Source organism: Eubalaena glacialis, chromosome 1 (assembly GCF_028564815.1).
Source record: "Eubalaena glacialis isolate mEubGla1 chromosome 1, mEubGla1.1.hap2.+ XY, whole genome shotgun sequence".
NCBI classification, from domain to species: Eukaryota; Metazoa; Chordata; class Mammalia; order Artiodactyla; family Balaenidae; genus Eubalaena; species Eubalaena glacialis.
This window is the reverse complement of record NC_083716.1, coordinates 185,404,373-185,421,106: the sequence shown is the minus strand read 5'-3', so window position 1 is coordinate 185,421,106 and position 16,734 is coordinate 185,404,373. Positions and strand designations below refer to the sequence as shown.

Below are 16,734 nucleotides of genomic sequence, written 5' to 3'. Positions count from 1 at the left end.
GAATTCCACCTAAAATTGAAGCTCTTCCCTCTGACATCAGCATTGACGAGGGCAAAGTTTTAACAGTAGCCTGCGCTTTTACGGGTGAGCCTACCCCGGAAATAACATGGTCCCATGGTGGAAGAAAAATTCAAAATCAAGAACAGCAAGGGAGATTCCATATTGAAAACACAGATGACCTGACAACTCTGATCATCATGGACGTACAGAAACAAGATGGTGGACTTTATACCCTGAGCTTAGAGAATGAATTTGGATCTGACTCTGCTACTGTGAATATAAATATTCGATCCATTTAAGAGGGCCTGTGCTCTCATATTCAGACATTCTTAACCTTTCCTGAACGATTCACATAGACTAATCTTTCTGATCTGTAAATACTTTAAAAAAAAATGTAGTTTTGTATCAACCTGAATGAGTCGAAGTTCAAAAATATGCATTTCAATCTTTTCCTAATTGTTGACCTAAGAAGATTATACATTTTCTAGTGACATGTACATACTGTATATAGCCGAATTAACGGTTATAAAGTTTTGTACCATTTATTTTATGACATTTTACAATGTAACTGTTGAAACTAACTGTTGGTAGGAGAAAGTTTCTTATGGAACGAATACCCTGCTCAACACTTAATCAATCTTTGTGCCTCAACATAATGTTGATGTCTAAGTATGCCTCAATGGGTCGAGAAATTCCCCATTGAAGATGTCCTATCCACCGACACGATGCTGTGCACGTCACCTGATATGTGCACCAATACTTACTGAATCAGAAATGTAAGGCATTGGTGATGTTTGCATTTACCCTCCTGTAAGCAACACTTTAACGTCTTACATTTTCTCTGATGATGTCACACTCAAAATGATCATGACTTAAATATTACCAGAGCAAAGTGCAACGGCCAACACTTTGTTCGCTCATTTCACACTGTCTCTGACCATAGAGAGTGCCTGGGTAGCTTGGAAAAGCAACATCACCTGGCCATCCCCTCATTTAACCAAGCTGTTCATGCGTTCCTATGCCAGAGCAGTGCCAACTCTCGGAGGTCCCGGGGTGCAGCCAACGCCTTCGTGTGGTAGCTCTAAATTTAAATTACACCAGAGAAACCAGGGCAACTAAGCAATGAGCCACAGCAAAAAATAAAGAACAACAACAACAAAATAAAGCTGTGGTTAAATTAAAAACAACAAAATATTACTAACTGCCCAAAATATCAATTTGATGTAGTTCTTTTCATGCAGGTTTAAATTCAATTGTTAGTTATAATTGTTGGACCTCCTTGAGATAGTAACAACAAAATAAAGCAAGCTATCTGCACCTCAAAATGTGTGATTGGTTGTTTTCTGTAAAATTCTGGGGTTGGGGAGGTATGTGCCTTTGCAAATCACAGAAATGATCATAGATAAGAAAAAGCAACTCAAGTTCTTCACAGCAAATATTTAAATTACCATGTTGAATGTATTCCACAATTTTTTTAAAGCATAGATATGATTCTCATGGATAAAGTTACCACCAAAAGTTAACAAAAATCCCCCAAAATAATAGATCAAATCTTCTAAACTTATCATCAAGAAAAATATTTTTATGGGAGCTGATTCGTTAAATCCAAAGATATTGAACATCTACAATTCACGATATTTTGTGCCAGACAGCAATGCAAAGATGAGCAAGATGAAATAGACCCTGTCCCTCAAGGAGTATAGAAAAGAATATGACAATTTCAGGGAAAATGATCAATTGTGCAACTGAATCCGTTACTGACTACTGCAGCTCCAAATTGAGACAGAACAAATCAAAGTCCTCAAAGCTAAAGAACTCGTTTTAAATGGTATAGTCCTACTATGCTTTTCAAAACAACTTCATGATAAAATATCTAGCACCAGAAAAATCTGTATTTATCCACCTCAATTAGATAATCCTAATTGTAAACCTATAAAGTTGATTATTTGCCTAAATTACCCCGTAAATGTAAGTACAAGCGGCCAAAGCTGAAGCAAATGCACTGTCAATTCTTACTCCCCCAAAGAAGATGTTGGGTCTTCGTTAATTTATTCAGCAAGTATTCTGTCTTAAGTCAGATTCCCTAAAAGCAGAGCCTAAGACTAGACTCTAGTATAAGTAATTTTTTGAGGGACTGCTCTCAGGAAAAAGGAAGTGAGGGAAGCAGAGTAGAGGAAGAAAGCTAAGCAAGAATGTGGTCTCCGCGGGAGCTTCAGCCGCATCCCACAGGGAGCATTAATTGTATCAGAGTTGGTTCCACCTGGGAGCAAGGGCGCTGACCTTCTGTACCCGCTTATCTGCCGATTAGTGCCTACAGGCTGGGAGCTTGTGGGAGCGGGGTGGGGGGGGGGGAGACGGAAATAACCTCCAGGGTGAGGGGCACCCCTTGGCCAGAGCAATCTCTGCAGACTAGGGCAGCTAAACAGCCAATACACAAGAAACTGGGCCGGGTACACATCACCTGGATCTGGGAGGTACGGACAGCACCCACTGCACCATCTAACAACTTGAAATGCCAGTTCTTACCTTAAAACAAGAGAGGCAGGGATTCCTGAGGATGACTCCCAGCCCTGACAGGCTCATGTTCTAAGGAGTCCTATCCGTGGCTGAGGCGCAGTCCGTCCTGCTGAGAATTCTGAAGCTGAAGGAACTGTAGTTGCAGCTCCCAAATCCAGAGATCCATTTTGGGTCTGGGAGAAAGGGGCGGGGCTAAGATCTATCCCGGGAAGGAAATCCATGCCAAGTCCAGAGGCCTGACTTCTTTTCAACCAGTAGCAGAAGCCCACGCCTCTGAGAGCGGCAGGGTGTGGCCAAGGGGTCACACGTGAGAGGACTGCGTAGGGAGGATCCTGGGAAGTCCCTCAGAGGCTCTCCGGCTGGAACTACAAGCACCCCTTCCCGGGTTTACCAGCCAGCCTCCCTCTGAGAGCGCCTCCAATAACGGCGCTCCCCCGCGTAGGGTCGATCCCACCCCACCTCCAACAGCCCCAGGAGTGCCTTCCCAGCAGCTTTGCATTTCCGGTTCACACCACCTTGTCTCTCCCCCCTGTCGGCAGGGGGCGCCAGAGAGCAGCGAGCAGACGCCTTCTTCCTGGTTCAACCCTCCAATCCACAAAACCTATGAGAATCTTCACTCTCTTCCTGCCCCTCTTTCGGCTGAATCCTTCCTATTTTATAAACCCCCCACTTGGCTACACTCATAAGCAGCATAGTGTAGGAATTACATATACGCACTCAAAACCCAGAGTACCAACCCAAATCCAGGATCTGCTATTTGCTAACTTGTGTCACCTGGAGTAATTACTGACCTACTCTATCCCTTGATGGTCTCACCCATAAGATGGGAATAACAACAGCATCAACCTCACAGGTTTTGTGAGGATTAAACAAATTACTACATGTGAAACTCTTAGAGCAGTGCTGCCAGAGCACCCAACAAACACCAGCAATCAGTATTATATTAGAGACCACCATGCAAAACATCGAAGTTAGGGACCAGAGAAACATTTAAGAGGGGGTGTAACACAGACCTCACTTGTAATCACTAGATGTATTATTTTGCTAGGGCTGCTAGAACAAAGTACCACTACCCTGGGGGTGGTGGGGGCGGGGAGGAGGCTAGGAGTCCTAAATGAAAGTGTCAACAGGACTGGTTCCTTCTGAGAGTTGTTAGGGAAGGATCTGTTCCAGGCTTCTGCTTGACTCATAGATGGCCACCTGTTCACATAGCATTCTCCCTGCATGCATGTGTGGGTCCAAATATCCCCTGTTTAGAAGGACATCAGCATATTGGATTAGGTTTCACACTAATTTTACCTTATTTTAACTTTATTATCTGTGTAAAGACTATCTCCAAATAAGGTCACATCCTGAGGTACTGGGGTTTAGGACCCCAACATATCTGTGGGGAGGGGTACACAGCTCAACCCATAACACTAGACATGATGGGCATGAGACAGCACATCTTTAAAAGAAGTGTTTTGGTAGAGTTTCTCAAAAGATGAATTTATTATCTCTAACCAGTAGTAGCCAATTATATATATGAACCATCTAGAGGTAGGGAGGTAGGTAAATCAGAAACAGCCAGTAAAAAGTTAAATTGACAGTCTCCATGGTGAGACATTATTCTTCAAGAATAATGTTTTATGATTGTGCTCCAGGAAAAGAAAGTAATTTGTATTTGTTTATTCAGCCCCAAATGTAATTTTAAGAAATTCGGGCAGAGAAAACCCAGTTTCCTTGTAATAGGAGAAAACAGTGTCTGCTAAGTAAATAGAAGGACTTTTGCAAGATAGATTGGCCGGCCTTTCCTGGTGGCGCAGTGGCTGAGAATCCGCCTGCTAATGCAGGGGACACAGGTTCGAGCCCTGGTCCACGAAGATCCTACATGCCGCAGAGCAACTAAGCCCTTGCGCCACAACTACTGAGCCTGCGCTCTAGAGCCCACGAGCCACAACTACTGAAGCCCGCGTGCCTAGAGCCCGTGCTCCACAACAAGAGAAGCCACTGCAACGAGAAGCCCGCACACTGCAACGAAGAGTAGCCCCCACACGCAGCAACGAAGACCCAATGCAGCCAAAAATAAATAAAATAAATAAATTTATTAAAAAAACAGAAAATAGATTGGCCCATCGATTTTTCGTGTGTGTGTGGCTGCGTTGAGTCTTTGTTGCTGCGCGCAGGCTTTCTCTAGTTGTGGCGAGCAGGGGCTACTCTTCATTGCAGTGTGCGGGCTTCTCATTGCAGTGGCTTCTCTTGTTGTGGAGCACGGGCTCTAGGCACGCGGGCTTCAGTAGTTGTGGCACGTGGGCTCAGTAGTTGTGGCTTGCGGGCTCTAGAATGCAGGCTCAGTAGTTGTGGTGCAGGGCTTAGTTGCTCTGCGGCATGTGGGATCTTCCCGGACCAGGGCTCGAACCTGTGTCCCCTGCATTGGCAGGCGGATTCTCAACCACTGCACCACCAAGGAAGCCCTGGCCCATCGATTTTTATTCTAAGGTTATAAAAATAGTTTTATGCCTTTTGGTATGTCTGGGTCAATATTTCCCAAACTCTTCCTCGAGATGTTGGTAGATATGGGAAAATTGTCCCATAGCCAAATAAACTTAGGATTTGGGAAATCGTACTTCTTTATGCAGGACTTCCCAGAGCCTTTGATGAGCTAGTGTGTGTTGTGGTCCTCCAAGAGGCGATACAATGCTCTCCGAACTTATTTGATGATGGAACTGTTTTCACTGGTACTGTACATGATGTAGGCTGAGACAGGCCACAGTAGGTGGAAACATGGGAGGTGTGAAGAGGATTGGATCTTGGTAGAGGAGGAACTGGGTATCACCTAAGAAATGAAATTAAGTGCTATGATTAAAAAAACAATCCAAGGTGTTTGAGAGCACATTGCTAGGGCATCTGATCCAGTCAGAGAATTGGGGAACAGTCAGATTAGAGGAAGTTACATGTAGAAGCTGTGACCTAAAGTGTGGGGTGAACTAAGGAGATAAGCAGAAGCTTTCAGGCAGAGGATCCTTGCACCTGCAGAGGTCTGGGGCAAGGAGAGCACGATACATTCAAAAAAGTAGAAAAGGTTAATAAGGGGGTGCAAGAACCTCTGAAGGGCTGGAGGTGAGAAGCAGGGCAACGTTGCAAAAGGCCTCTTATACCATATTATGGACTTCGGGCTTTTCTCTAAGAGGTAAGGGGAACCATGAAAGAGATTTAAGCAAACTAGTTACTTGATCAAATTTTACTTTTACAAAGTCTTTAGCTATTCTGAGAAAACTATGACATGTATTTGCCATTCTATGCCCAAGAGCTTATTTCCTCCCAGGGGACTCCACTCATAGGAAGACCTTCACCTATCACCAAATTTCTAACGCATAATGTCCCTGTAATTACTGTTCCTAGGCTTTATAGCTATCCGTGGAAAGGTCTTTCCTAAGACTGTCTGGGGACTTAGGGAAACAGTAATAAAGCCAGACTGGTAGACTCTCCAGGTAAAGTAAAAGGTGTGGGAGAGGGGGTGGCTTGTGGAGACAGGAGGGCAACTTACTGCCGCAATTCTTCTCGGTGAAAATGACCACTGCTGTGGAACTGCAACGGAGGTAGAAGAATCTGGCCCAACAAGCCAAGTTCTGAGGATGCGATGTCAGGAATGTGGCTCCTGGGGACGACTCCCACTTACTCCTGCTCCATTTTAAGAAAAGGTGGGAAGCAGGTAAGAGGAGTGGGCAGGTATGCCAACGCTTTCCAATCTGTCAGGAAATCACTGCAAAAGATAGCATGTCCTAAAAGTGAGGATTCCAAACCTGAAATTCATGCTTATCCTAGAATCTTTAGGGGTCCCTGAGCTCCCTGAGATTATGCATATTTTTTTCTCTTTTTTTTTTAAGGGACATTGTTCCTAGTTTTCATTTCATTTTTAAAGATGCCAATGATTCAAAAAATTTAAGAAATACTGCCCTACACATTTCAGAGAGGGAACCAGCAGATAGATGCCCAAGCCATCTCAGAAGTATCTACACACAGCTCCCTTAAAAAGAGGATAAGCCCCACTTTGGAAACCACTTCCATGGCTCTGGTGCTTGGGATTCCTTTCCTTCTGCAGCCAGGAGGGGACTCTGTTAACAAGCCTTGTGTTGGTGTGTACAGTTGCCCCTCAGTATAGCGGGAGATTGGGGGGGGATTGGTTCCAGGACCACAGTGGATACCAAAATCCACAGATGCTCAAGTCCCTTATAAAAATTGGTGTAGTATTCGCATATAGCCAAAGCACATCATTCTGTATACTTTAAATCATCTCTAGATTACTTATAATGCCTAATAGAATGTAAATGCTATGTAAATCGTTGTAAATACAATGTAGATGCTATGTAAATATTTGCTGGTGCAGCAAATTCAAGTTTTGCTTTTTGGAACTTTCTGGAATTTTGTTTTTCAAGTATTTTCTACCCGTTGTTGGTTGAATCCAAGGATGTGGAACCCATGGATACAGAAGGCCGACCGTACTTACCCACAAGCGCTCCTGAACCAGCAGAGCTTCAAAGACAAATGCTCCTTGCTAAGGATATAATAGGTATAAATTCCCTGAGTTATAGGGGAAATCTCAGGGATGTGGAAGGAACCTGGTCTGACACCAGCCTCAGCCTCAGAGAGGAACATGGGGGCAGAATTCTTCTCTGCAATTGGAATGAAGTCAGCTCTTTGTTGACAGCCTCCAGCCCATCTGACATCACTGCAATGATTTTAGATTTTAGTCAGGACACCTGACTCCTCATTCCCCCACCTGCTGAGAACCCTGGCCCACATCCATAAGGGGGGCTGGCTGTCCCCCCTCTACTCCCACTTCCCTGCCTCAAACAACCCAAACAAGCTGGAGAGAAGGGACACCAGCAGGCCCATCAGACCAAGACCAGAAGGGAGACCGAGATGCCCCGTCCCGATAAGCAGAAGGACCACCACAAGGAAGAGAATGAGGCCTCCTGGAGAGGGCCTCCAGAAGGAAAGCGGAAAGTGGAGTACACTGAGATCCAGAGCCTTCGGATAACGTGCCCAAATTCACACAGCTAGTAGCAGAGCCGGATCTAGAAGCCAGGTCTCCGTTTATCACTGTGGTCTTGCCACCCCTTCACAACCGCAAAAATCAAACCTGCTGGAGGGTTAGATGGCCAGAGAGAGTGTTTAAGGAGAGGAGGGCTCTGTCCCCCTTCCAGGTCATTATAGTTCCAGGGCAGGGTAGACAACAAAATCCCTTCAGGTCCCTCCCAGTAAAAAGGCCCCTACATAGTCAATTCCTCTTCTCCGAAAGCTAAGGCCAGAAATATTGAATGTTTTATTGGCATTTGCAATATAGCCAGGAAATAGGGTGCTTATATGACCCAGGATATCATAGGAACAGACAGAGGTGGCAGAGCCAAAAGCTTTGTGGAAACAATGTTATGAGCCCTAAAGAAATAACAGAAAAGAACCTTTTCAACCTACAAGGAAGGAGGCACCCTGACAAAACAATCAGCTGGATTCTTGGTGGGTGCTGAGACAAAGGGAAACCAGCTGACCCTAGAATGTTTAAGGTAGGGGACTGCAGCCATGATAGGGGAAGTTTCTGAAAGCTGGGAGTTGCGTAGATATTACTCCAGAGAACTTGGAGGGTTTGGTTTTATTCATTTCAGTTTATGACTAGGATGAGTATTTTTTCACTCAAATTTCTTTCTTTCAAAAAAGAATCCTCGAAGTAATGGTATGAATGAAGAAGTATCCTTACAAGGACTATACTTTCCATTTTTCCTTAATACACAAGGCGGCTGTGAAAGGGATTGAAAGAGCATGGCCTTCAGCCTGGTGACCATTCTTTGAGTTCCTTTCTCTTTCCCCATCTTAGGGAGAGAGGAATTTGATGGTGATGGTGATAGTGATGGCAGTTTCCGTCACATGTGCTCTAGATCAGAAAATCATCTTTCGTTATTAACCTGCTGACATGAGCACACATTGCTAGTTTCATTTTCCAACCCTGTGTGAAAATGTCTTGACTTGCTTAGGACAGAAAACCAGAGAGAGAAGCAAAAGGCCAGGTATATCAAGATCAACATTTACCTAATACCACCTCCAACAATGCTTCTCAAACTTTAAAGTGCATAGGAACCACCTGCACTTGCTCAAACGCAGACTCTGGTTCAGCAGATCTGGGGTGGGGACCTGGGAGTCTGCGTTTCTAACAAGCTCCCAAGTGAAGCTGATGCTGATGACCCTCAGACCATGTTAAGAACAACCTGGAAAAATGTCTGGCCTTTCACGCTGCTAGATGATGGTCCCAAACTTTAATGCTTTTTATATACCTCTTCTTAAATGCAACAGTTAGGAGTGGGAGTTTCCACCTGGCTCAGTGGTCTTCAACCCTGGCTACCCATTGGAATTACTGAGGAGCTTTTAAAAATACCACTGTAATTGGTCTGGGTCAACCTAGCATCAGGAAGCTTAAATGCTCCTGGGGGTTTCTAATGCGCAGCCAAGGTAGGGAACCCCTGATCTCGCCAAATAAGGTGATCCACTTAATGTTTCCACTTCAAGGTTAACTGTTATTCTCCTAATATCTTTTCTCACATCACAGCACTAACTTTAACTTAGCCAAACAGATTTTACATTTAAGTGTGCAGCAAACGAGTAGTCATTTTTTTTTTAAAGCAAAGGTTACCCTTCCTTAAATTTCCAAAATTTTTCTTAGTGACATGGCAAATTTATTAAGCATTTTTCCCCACAGTATTGACATGGCTCAGTTTTATTGATTTATAAAATTGCTACAATACTTTAAACAAGCAGGATTTTCATAACAAAAATATCGAGTACACCTTTTGGCATTTGGAAGGAAAAAGAATGCTCACAAAATAATTATACATATATTTTTAAATGAAGTTTATTTTCCCCCTGGGAATAAAAATCCTATTCTGAAAATGTTTCAAAATTAGAGTGCTTAGTTATATCAATCTAAAGCCATTTTTGCTATTAGGTTACTAGGTTTATTTAGAGACTAGCTTTTCAATCAATTTCAATATTTCCAATTTATTTAACTTCTAAAGTTACAAACTGTTCATTTAAATGCCCACAAACTCTTATTGCAAGAAGCATATGTATTAGTTAAAACTAACCAAAAATAAAGACATTTAAAAGGAAAAAAAAAAAATAAACCATGTGTTTATGTTTCCAATATTTATACACACAAAGAAAAAGCTATTTAAAAACAATCATGATATTTTCTAATGCTTCCTTATTTATGTTAGTGTGCAAATGTGAATAATAAATACTATTCAACTAGCTAACTAAAAAAGTGAACATTTAGGAAAGCCACCTGTAGTTAAGATAGTCAATTTATCTCAACTATTAAAAATAAAACAGTGAGTTTTTAAGGACACTGGAGAATTAGAAAGCAAAGATGAATACTAGCAACATAGTGCTTAGTAAGTGGTCAATACTGACTGAACAAAATTTTTTGAATAGGTGGATAAATATATACCCTATCCTAAATCTAGATGCCTCCAATAACTCCCCACTCTTCCCAAGTAATTCATTTTCCAAAACAGTCCACCAAATACGGAGATACTGAGGAGGCTATTTTGGGGGACTCTATAACCATCAATCAAAATGGGAGAAAAAGTTACAAATATCAAATCCTGTTGTACACCTGCAACTAATATAATGTTATATGTCAATTATACCTCAATTAAAAAAATAAACCTCTATTTTGTATGAGCCATTAAAAAATAGAGAAAAAGATAAAATAGAGTGAATAAGAAAAAAAAGGAAAGTTAGAATTGGAAAAGTTCATATGACTTTCTCTTTGGCTAATGACAGGTAATATTGGAAAGCTCTTAGAAACTTACTTTTAACATTCAACCATGATTTTAATAACATTCAACCATGATTTTTATAACATACAGCCATGATTTCTTCAGAGCTCGTAAAAAGGAAAGGTTGAGATAACACAGAATTTTGACAGAGGGCAAAAAAAAAAAAAAAAAATCATATCATGAGTCTTTTACTGTCTCTAGAGCAAGCTAGAGACTTGAACTTAAAAACATCATCTAAAAAATTATATCCATTCCTTTACTCCCAAAAGAAAGAAAAACACCTGCGGGTGTCAAATCTGACAGTGGCAGATGCAAACATTATAGCTGAGGAAGTCACATGTCCCCCCAAATAAACTGTTATGAGGACAAAAAATGATAGGTCATTGGTAGGTACATTTTGCTAGGCTTCATGACTTAAGCCAAATTTAAGGACACTGTGTGGCCAACGTAGCCTGATTCACAAAAGCAAGAAAGAAAACTTGCAGTCTGTACACTCTCCGCCCAAAAGTCACGGCCTGTATTTTAAAAACACAGCAAGGAGAAAGAAGGGCAACTTGTCTAAGGAGGTTTGCTACTTATGCAAAACCACAAATGAACTAAAACTCTTCTCTCAAGTGATGACTAAGGGTGATCTAAATGCAAAAGGTGACACATGCAAAGCACTGGTATGCTATAGGATTTCACTTCCTAAACTCATACTTTTTAAAGTTTTTTTAAAGTATGGCACTGTTTTTTTTTCCTGAGCACCACATCAAGGTTGCAAAGGTCTTCGAATTCACAAAGGCACTGCTAGTAAGTTAATGGTGTGCATTACTCATGCACACATATACACTTGGCCTGAATAGAGAGATGATGGGTTATTTTTGTTTCCATTTAAAAATATATACACATGATTAAATTCACCCTAGTGTGATAGTGGAAACTGAAAACAGGGAATCAATTATGAGTTGTTCAACTTGGTTTATTGTGAGTGCTTGATAATGTAATCTAGCAAAATTCTGCAAAGTCAGACCATAATCATTGCCCTATATTCTGGATGACAGAATATCCTTGCCACCATTCCCACACCTTCCCCACCAAGCCCACAGCAGACATCATTAATCAAGTAGGTAGGTCACTCTCTGCTGATCCTAGCCTCAAACTTAGAATCCCTGAAAGCCACAACTAACTGAGCAGAGTTGGCACAGAAGGAAAAAAACCCAAAAAGACAGTATGCCAATGGTCAGGTACGTTAAACCACAGGTATTTACTGCCTCACACTTCTTTCTGGCCAACAACTATAAAACAAGAAAACAAACAAAATAATAAAGTCAAATAGGAGTTGTATATATGACTTGTATTCTAAGGCCTCACCCAATATGGGGTGTCACGACAAGGAGCTCTAAACAATCGTCTGGGTATGCCAGTTCTGAAGGCATGCTGAAACACTTGTATAGCCTAGTAACCACAAATGCCACAGGAAAAGGGCAAGTATAGAAATTTCCTATTTAATTTAAGTACAGAGTCTGATTCTGATGGTAAGACTTAAAAGGTATGTTGTATGCTCATTTACCATATAAATTTGGCAAATGAAGGTTTTTAATCATGTACACATGTACACATTCCAAGACAGAAATCTAGATGCTTAACTTTTACCATCTCTAGGCCACACTTTTGATTGCTGCCAAACAAACAAAAAACACAACTCTATTTTGACCAAGTAATGGTAGCTTCTACAGCAAACTTATTTTATCCTTTGTAGCTCAACTTGTAAAATCAATTGTAAAACTAAACATAAATAACTAAACATATCTCAAAACAAAATGGTTCCAAGTTGCATTGTCCACAACCAAAATAACATGCATACAGAACTGTACGCACACACACTCACACACACAATTAAAGAAAAGCAATAGAAACTCCAGGATTACTTTCAAAAGAAAATGGCCTCATTCTAGCTACCTAGAAAAAGCCATCAATTCATAGTTCCTTGCATAGAAGGGTTAAAAAGGAAATAAAAGGGCTAGAATGTCAGGTCAGTAATGGCAGCGGTTAGAATTATCCTACTGTCACACACAAGACATACTTATAAAGATATGTAGAGTCACCTTCTCCTTTATTACCAGCTGCACCACATAGATGTGCCACTGTTTACTTAACCACCTTGATTTCGATGAGGGGCTCTGAATGACTGCATAAAAGTCACTTACACTTACATAAAACAAAAGTCAATGCGTAGAGGAAAGGTCTGGAAGGGCACGTAGCAGAAGAGTGGTTACCCCTGGGAGAGTGGGGGTGACAAGATGAACTTTCACTTTATTCACACTGTCTAAATGATTACTTAATAAGGAGAATATATTCAGGTATGGCTTAAAAAAAAAATAAGAGGAATCGGAGGGAATAACCCAGCTCTCTCAGAGTCTGAAGTCCAGAGTGCTGAGAAAGAAAGATGATAGCACTGAGCGGAACTGAAATGCTTTCCTAGGACCCCTCCTTTTCACTACACATAAGTATTCTTCATTATTCTTCATTCCTAAACTGCTACATCTCATCCAAGATGACCACCTCTGCCTACTAATACCAAAAGAGGGTGGGAAAGAAAAGAGTGTGCGGGTATAGCTCCTGACAGCCATGGATCCTTTCATGACACTATTCTCTCTCCTTTGTTCCTAACTGTCCCCATGCTGCCAAATCTGGTAATATACTTTATATTGAGATTTAAGTGGGTAAAACAGTCTTTGTGACAACTTTCAAAAGCACAACTATCAACAGCATCCTCCTCTCACTCTGACACTAAGGAGGAAATTCATTACAGAGTCATGTATTTTATTCATCTTTGGTATTCTGAATACATTACCCCTCACTGATGTCAAAGGAATTACTTAATTTGTTAATATTCCTGTATATTAATTCATTTGTTTTATCTATCAAATTAATCAAAACATAATCCTCCCTTCCATAAGTTCTGGATTTTATAAATTCTGGGTTAGTTATTTATTCAGCAACTAACGTTAGTCCAGAAGCATATTAACTAAAATACTAAATGAAGAGGTAATTTAAACACTTAAGTGTTTCAGGATACAGTTACAAAATATTTATGATTCTAATCAATCGCATGTGAGTTAATCTTGGTTCTGTGTATCCTGGTTGCTCTTGTATTCTTTACTTTAACATCCTTGTTACGAAGCTAAATTGAGGTAATGCAACTGGCCCATAGTAAGTGTTTTATTATCAAAGAGACCAACAAAAGACTATTTGGGGGGAAGGGGTGCACATTACAGGACAGAAGGGGGAAATTCCATCCTATGAAAACATACTAGATTAGTTGCTGCATTTGGGGAAGAGGCAGCATAAGGGCTCTAAAGATGTAGACATTAAAGTTCCAGAGATGAAATATCAAAGCAAATAATGAGACATAATAAAAATAATATATTTACATCTAGGGAGGGGGAAATGCCAGCATCAAGCTAATAGCAGGCACTGTTTGACCCTGCCCATGACTACCTGTTTCTTTTGTCCTACCAAAGTCATCCTGGTAATTTGCAAAGAGGTTTATCCACACTAAGCAACTGGCCATTCTTTTGTAGAAAAATTTCTAGCATCTCTAGTGTACTGATATTTACAGCCCTTTGTCACAACCATGGGACTCTACTTTAGTGAGAGAGAATGCAAACCTCCTTACAAATAAAAATCCCCTTCCCCAAAGTATGCAACTCACTATCCATAAGGAGAGTAATGTGAGCACCTACTCACATTTCACCTCTAAAAATTAGTATTCAGTGTTATCATATACACTCTTAATCCAGACACAAAGACAATACTTAAAATAATTGAGCAAATGCAGACATTCTGCTTTATATAAGTTCATAACATTTTCTGAAAAGTATACAAACATTCACTAGGTCATAGGTGCAGTGACTGGAGTCTACTATTTCTCTACTTCTATACTCTATATATTCAGAGTATCTCATCTACTGGCTGTAAGGCATATAAACATCACCTCCTTAATTCTGTTTTCTATACTTCATATTTAGATGATTAAAATAAAACTCAATACCAATAAAGCTTAAAAGCACATCAAAATTGTTATTATATGCTTTTAAAACTTTTACGTAACTATTACTGATTGGATTTTTAAGGCTTTAATGTGTCTTAAATAACATTTAACCTGAGCATTTCACGTGAAGTCTAGTTAAATGCAGGGTCAATAATATCAAACACTAGAGAATTCCCTGGCGGTCCAGTGGTGAAGACTACGCCTTCCAATGCAAGGGGTGCAGGTTTGATCCCTGGTTGAGGAGCTAAGATCCCACATGCCTTGTGGCCAAAAAACCAAAACATAAAGCAGAAGCAAAACTGTAATAAATTCAATAAAGACTTTAACAATGGTCCACATTAAAAAAACCTTTAAAAAAACAATAATAATAACAATATCAAACACTAGATTTTCCCATATATCAATAATTCTTCCTTTGGTGAAAACATCTTTATTCAAGTCTAAATGGGTTATTGAATTAAGAGTGATAGTACTAATAATAATAATGGTAACAATATTTATAATAGCTAATACTTATTAACACATACTATGTGCCAGGCACTGGTCTAAGTGCTTCATATGTATTGATTCTTCTAATCCTCACAACAACCCTATGAGGTAGGTAATATAGTAAAACCATATTAATTGAAAATCATTAGAGAGTGGAAAGAATTACAGAATAATACTTTCTAAAATTTTCTACACATTATTACACTTTAAACCTAGACTTCCAGTTAAATATAGTAGACTGACCAACATGTCAGAACAGACTACATAGCCATGAGATTTCAACAAGTTTATAAAAATAAAATCCAGGAGGAGGTGTGATAACTAACCTCGCAGAGTAGAGGAAGTTAAAGCCTACGTACCCAGAAGAGAGGAGCCAATACACTCAACCAAACACCTAACAAGTTCAGAACCTGGAAGTAGCAGGTGCTGCAGAAAAACAGGATGAGGCATAGGGCTGAAATTAGGACTAGATGTCTATAAAATGGGCAACTGGACCCGAGGTCCTCTCCCCACTCTCCACAGCCAGACAACCCACCCACCCCCAAACTCCATCCACTGGAGAAGCTGAACCTGAGGGTCACCAAACACAGAAGAAGGCTGCGGTGGGGTGGGGCAGGGTACGTGGAGGCCGAAAATAGAAGGATTAAGTAAAAAACCACCATACAAACTGTGGAGTCCTCAGCCCTTTTTTCCCACCCTGCTGCTAGAACGGAGGAATCCTTCCTAGAGAAACTGAATAGCTCCAAAGAAAAGACCTCCTCTGAAATTTAGGGAACTCCAAGACAAAAGGCCAGCTCTCTGCCTGAGGCAGATAACTGATAAACCCAGCCCACACATAAAGAACTATGAAGTTAGCTTTTTAGTACCTAATTCTTAATATGAATGGATGACCTCTCCAACTTTCTAAGAAAGCCTTCAGAATGGAAGACACAATCCAAAACAAACAGAACAGGAAACAATGCAGGAAACAGGAAAGACATGAGGAGAAAAACCATAATCATCCTCATGAAAATAGAACAGAGAAAAAAGATATCTTAGAAATTAAAAGATACAGCTAAAAAAAAATTCAACAGAAGAGCTGGAGGAACAGAAAAAGAACAATTACAATACTACAACTTAGGAGAGAAAAGAGGATCAATTAGAGGTCCAACATTCTTTTAAAATTAGAGGATCAGGGGCTTCCCTGGTGGCGCAGTGGTTGAGAATCTGCCTGCCAATGCAGGGGACAGGGGTTTGAGCCCTGGTCTGGGAAGATCCCACATGCCGCGGAGCAACTAGGCCCGTGAGCCACAACTACTGAGCCTGCGCGTCTGGAGCCTGTGCTCCGCAACAAGAGAGGTCGCGATAGTTACAGGCCCGCGCACCGCAATGAAGAGTGGCCCCCGCTTGCCGCAACTAGAGAAAGCCCTTGCACAGAAACGAAGACCCAACACAGCCAAAAAGAAAAGAAATAAATTAATTAATTAATTTTTTAAAAAAATTAGAGGATCAGTCTGGGAGGTCCAACATTCAAATGACAGGAATTCTAGAAAAACGGGATGGAGAAAATGGAGGAGAGAAAATTATCAAAAAGATAACACAAAAAGTTTCCCAGAATTGAAGTAGACAAGTCTGCAAACTGAAAGATTCCACCAAGTCAAGCACCCATCAACATGAATGAATAAAGACCCACACATCCTCATGAAATGTTGGGCATAAAGAGAAGCTCTTAAAAGCTTCCAGAGTGTAAAACCAGGTCCCATGTAAAAGAATGGTATCAGAATTTTCACAGGAATCATGAAGGCTATAAGACAATGCAGCACTGCCTTTAACATTCCAAGAGAAAATTATTTTCAACAGAGACTCCAAACTACCAATCTATCAAGAGTAGAGACATTTTCA

At 40.8% G+C, this 16,734-nt stretch overlaps 1 protein-coding gene across 1 annotated transcript in view; it reads left to right on the top strand.

Moving 5' to 3' along the window:
- Nucleotides 1-299, top strand: part of TTN (titin) — a 280,899-nt gene extending 280,600 nt beyond the window's left edge. The window contains exon 314 of the mRNA XM_061185429.1: nucleotides 1-299. Coding sequence (XP_061041412.1) covers nucleotides 1-299 — 299 coding nt within the window.
- Nucleotides 300-16,734: the final 16,435 nt, after the last annotated feature.